General features: G+C 33.5%; 1 protein-coding gene across 2 annotated transcripts; it reads left to right on the forward strand.

Moving 5' to 3' along the window:
- The first annotated feature begins 397 nt into the window (after positions 1–397).
- Positions 398–4,280, forward strand: LOC127757777 (caffeoylshikimate esterase-like). 2 transcript variants are annotated; one of them, XM_052283353.1, is made up of 8 exons: positions 398–543; positions 709–802; positions 925–957; positions 1,136–1,276; positions 2,738–2,868; positions 3,025–3,162; positions 3,306–3,404; positions 3,756–4,280. In XM_052283353.1, exons 1-8 carry the CDS (start codon positions 514–516, stop codon positions 3,972–3,974), a joined length of 885 nt encoding a protein of 294 aa, XP_052139313.1. In that variant the 5' UTR covers positions 398–513; the 3' UTR covers positions 3,975–4,280. The 2 variants fall into 2 exon arrangements, with proteins under 2 accessions (XP_052139313.1, XP_052139312.1); XM_052283352.1 differs by having other exon boundaries at positions 1,130–1,276; positions 3,756–4,279.
- The last annotated feature ends 712 nt before the right edge of the window (positions 4,281–4,992 follow it).

A 4,992-nucleotide genomic window follows, 5' to 3' on the forward strand; every position in this document is an offset into this window, starting at 1 on the left:
CAATTATAGAATACTGGATCTGCCACTATATTTTCTATTAATTTAGAATTTGATACAAAATTAGTTAACGGTAATTATGCATACAACTTGCATTGTTTCTTTGATGTTCCATTTGGGATGCAACCATCAACTTCCTCTGTTGTTACTTAGAATTCCAACTATAAATTCTTGCGAAAATGCTAGTGATTGTATGACATGCCTTCAATATGGCCAATGCTTTCTTGTAAAAAAATGTATATGGCCAATGCTCCAAATTTAGTATGACCTTACTATGGAAGGTAATGTAAACTAAACTTAGGTTAATTTCATCCTCAACCACACATTCAAGATCTTGCACATGCACAAAAGGAACACCACGCAAAGATGACTTCTCATTATATTGAAAAACTATCCTTTTTATTCAGTAACTAATGATCTTCGATTGTTCTATTAAAAAAATATTGGTCCTTGGCCATTTCCTAATCTGAGTTGCATAAAACTACATATGTTCCCATGGTCTTCCATTGAGAGAAAATGGCAGATGATGGTTTCAAATATCATGAGGTTAGTTCGTTTCCAGTTGCCATTTTTTTCTTGTGATACATCTTGTGTGTTACAATTGATATCGATCTTGTATTATGCTGAATAAGAGAATTTTGAAAAACACCATCACCATTTTATTTTGTTTTTATCAAGGGATGTGAGATTCAAATTTTATGTTGGTTGTAGGAACATGTTACAAATAAACGAGGGATGAAGCTCTTTGCATGCCAATGGAGTCCTTTAGACCATGAACCGAAAGCTCTAATCTTCCTATGCCATGGTAACATTATCTATTGATACTCTTATACATTTGAACTTCAAATACAATTATTCCAACATATAGGCAATTTGTTTCCTTACACCATCTAATTTAATTACAATTTCATATCTTTCAATGTTTAGGATATGCCATGGAATGCAGCATTTCAATGAGAGGTAAATCACACAATGTTGTTAAACAACTTTAAATAAACAATCCACAAGAGTATGCCTATATGTCATGTTGAAAAATAATAACACCATGTCGTACTTGTTTAGCATTCAGTTTCTTTTAGCTACTTGAAAACACCATTTTAATGGCAATATGTTGATGATTTGCTACTCTCAGGAACAGGTGTTCGGTTGGCAAAGGCTGGATTTACAGTGCACGGATTGGACTATGAGGGCCATGGGAAGTCCGAAGGACTTCAAGGCTATATCAATAGTTTTGATGATGTTGTTGTTGATTGCTCGAACTACTTTGCAAGTGTTTGTGGTATGTTCAGCATAATTTAATCAACTAGCTAGCTAGCTCATTATTTGATTTAGGAAACAAATAATTTTGCTATCCTGATGAAGTTTCATAAAGTTTGTAAAACTAGACATAACTAAACTTAAAAACAATGCACTATTTAACCATAAGCTATCAAAACCTTGCACTTTTTGTCAACCTCGGCTTAGATGCGGAATCATTTTCGTGGTTCTCTCACTTATATGGTGATGGTGTCCAAGGTTGAAATTGTTTTTGAATTTTAAAATTTTTAAATGACTTCACAATTGCACATTGTGTCATTGTAAAAAAAAATTAATTAGTCCTTGAGTGTATCATTGTAAAAAAAATTAATTAGTCCTTGAGTGCATCATTGTTTAGTCTCTATCACTCTGCGGTCATCCTGTAAGGCATAAAAATGATCTATTACAATTTGTGTGCGCAAAAAAATGATATGGTTCTTTGTTCATGTAAATTGCAGAATTACAAGAGAACAATAAGTACTCCATCCATATCATATTGTGTCGTTTTTATTTGTTTTCTTAGTCAAATTTATTTAACTTTGTCCAAATTTGTAGGAAATTGTAGTAATATCTACAATACCAAATTAGTTTCATCAGAACTAACATTTAATATATTTTGAATATGTTTATGTTGGAAAGGTTGATATATTTCTTTATAAACTTGGTCAAACTTAACAAAGTTTGATTAAGAAAAAAGTCAAAACGACTTATAATAAAAAATGGAGAGAGTATTTGATTTCTCAAATGCTTGGTCACTCAAAATATGTATTTTGAGAAAGGAAATCAACCATGCTACAATGCTCATGTATATTTTAATTAATGTATTTATAAAAGTGGATTTAATTAAATTTAGACATATGTTGTTTCAAAAAAAATGTAAACATATATATATAAATTAGCAACAAAATTTTATCTCAAATTACTTGTCAGTTGTCACTGCCAAATAGTATATATATTGAATAAAATTTTACTTGGTATCACCATATTTTGTTTTTTTTTGTAACCACATGCTTTAACCACGTGCACATAATATATTTGGTTCAAATATATATGAGTCACCAAAAACTATAAGCAATTCCATTATTATCCTCTATGATTTTTTGCCTCCTTTTCTAGAACGATGCTCCCATGTAAGATTGTTTTTTATGATATATCTTTAGAATTATCTAACAATTACAATTGCCCTTTAGCAGAAAAAAACCCTAACATTTATTTGTTCCTACTTTTAGTAGTTGTAAAATGTACTCCATGTTTCCATATTTTTACTTCTTGAGGCCATTGGCATATTGCAATAATGAAGATGGTCCCTTAATTGTGCATTTGTGAAGCGTAAACACTTGCATATGACCTTTATAGAAATTGTTGTCTATATTAGTATATGTGATTGGTGGATGTTTACAAAGATTTCTATTGTAAATATTTCTATGTGTACACCTTATTCTAGAAAGAGGAGAGTGCAAAGGAAAAAAGAAGTTCCTTCTTGGTGAGTCAATGGGAGGCGCTATTGTGCTGATGCTACATAGGAAGGAACCTACAAATTGGGATGGGGCTATTTTGGTTGCCCCCATGTGCAAGGTTAAATGCTAAAGATTTCTTTTAATTATTCATATTTTGAAGATATATTTCACAGCTTGATATGTTCCCAAGAATTGACTGTTGGAAATATGTATTAGTACACGATATTAAGTTGATCATTATGTAATATAATTGTTGATGTTAACTTCGATTCAGATTGTAGAAGATATGAAGCCTCGTCCCATTGTGATAACAATCCTAAGCAAGCTTAGCAACGTGATACCTACATGGAAAATTATTCCTACTGAAGATGTCATTGATAAGGCAATTAAAAGCGAGGAGTGGCGTCAAGAGGTATAGGAAAAATACATGAAAGGTGTATTCAACTAATGAAAGATGGAACATAATGGAGACACCTTTTCTCTATGATAAGGAATCACCTGAACTGTATGCATATTTATTTTTTGTGTTTTCAGTAATTTTGTTATGTCTTTCAGGTAAGAAACAATCCATATTGCTATAAAGGAAGGCCTAGGTTAAAGACTGGTTATGAACTTTTTATGGCAAGCTTGGATATTGAAAGCACTCTTGACAAGGTACGGTGTGGTTCTACAATATATTGGTTCATGTTGATTAATCAGAATACCTAGGAACCATCCCATTAACTAAATTCAATTATATTCCTACATGTACACGTCCTGGATGAGTTACAATTTGGTCTGGTTTGCGTATAGTAGATTGTTGATACCGCTTGAAAGTCACCAATCACCATGAGCAAAATTCTTTTAGTAGGACATGAGTTTGTGAAAATAGCTTTGTCAGGTCTGTAAAAATATTGTTTTGAGTGTGTTTATTTGACATGAGTATGCCTAACATATAAGTCCGTACTTTCAAGTGTCAAAAGTACTTTTCAATAAAATATCTACAATATACAACAACGTATGCAGGTTACACTACCATTCATCATTGTCCATGGTGGTGATGATGCCGTCACAGATCCATCAGTAAGTGAAGAACTGTATACATCAGCTCAGAGCAAGGACAAAACACTGAAACTGTACCCAGGGATGTGTCACGCCCTGACATCTGGTGAGCCCGCAAGCAACATTGACATTGTATTTTTGGACATCATTAAGTGGCTTGATGAGAGGGTATCAGTTTCATAATATGAGATCAGTTAACAATTGTAACCATTTGGTACATATATAGTCTCAGCAGATTGATGTAGTGTGAGGCCTCACTTAGATGACGGAAATTGGATACAACTTCATTTTCATTATGTCAATTGACGCATAATTGTTCCAATGTCATTCAAATAATTTCAGCCATTAGATGCAAATGTAAGGTCTAGATTGCTTTATTCTCAAGTCGAGTGTGGATAGAGGTAGTAAAGTGACACCCTAGGTGAGTGTGGTAGTGGGTAGCAAAAATAGCAATTTAATATGATGGAGCTACAATATATAAAACATTGTCCCCGCGTTTAAGAAAGATTAACCCCTAGTACTCAAAACTTCACATATATGTAGATTTTATACAGGAAAAGGTCTACTTTTCACCCTCTAGTGTTGCTAAAGTATAGATTTCATTATTCAACTCCAAAAATGGGTTAGAAACACTTATCAAGTATCCAACCCAGATAGAAAACAGCCCAAGAATGGTTTGAGGTGGTTTTGCACTGACGTAGCATGCATGCATGTATATTTTTCTAGTAAAAAAAAATTAAGAATAAAATAACCATCATTCTTCTTCCTCCATTACTCCAATCCTCCTGCAGTGCATGGTCACTGATTCCCCACCGCCCGATGATTTTCATAGCCCCACCTCCAGTTACACCACCGTCGTAGCGCCATGGTCTCCAATAGATGGTTCAACACCTCAATCCTTGACTCTTCCTCCATCTTGAGTATGTGAACTCTAAGGGCCTCGAGTTCTAGGGATCAGACTATCGAAGTCCACCACCACCTTGCCAATTGTACCAATCTCTAGAGTGCAATTATAAAGATGAGTTGACATTACAAGTGGCAAATTTTATCATTGATCAGATCTCTTGTAGGTTTCCCAGTCTACTATAAAATGATCTGCATGCCATATAATTTTGTGCCTTTTTCGGATCAAGTAAAAATCAATCGAAGGCATGGAAATTATTAATTTATTGGTCTAGATAATAATGGGTTAGTTATTCTT

The sequence above is a fragment of the Oryza glaberrima genome, chromosome 12, assembly GCF_000147395.1.
Source record: "Oryza glaberrima chromosome 12, OglaRS2, whole genome shotgun sequence".
NCBI classification, from domain to species: Eukaryota; Viridiplantae; Streptophyta; class Magnoliopsida; order Poales; family Poaceae; genus Oryza; species Oryza glaberrima.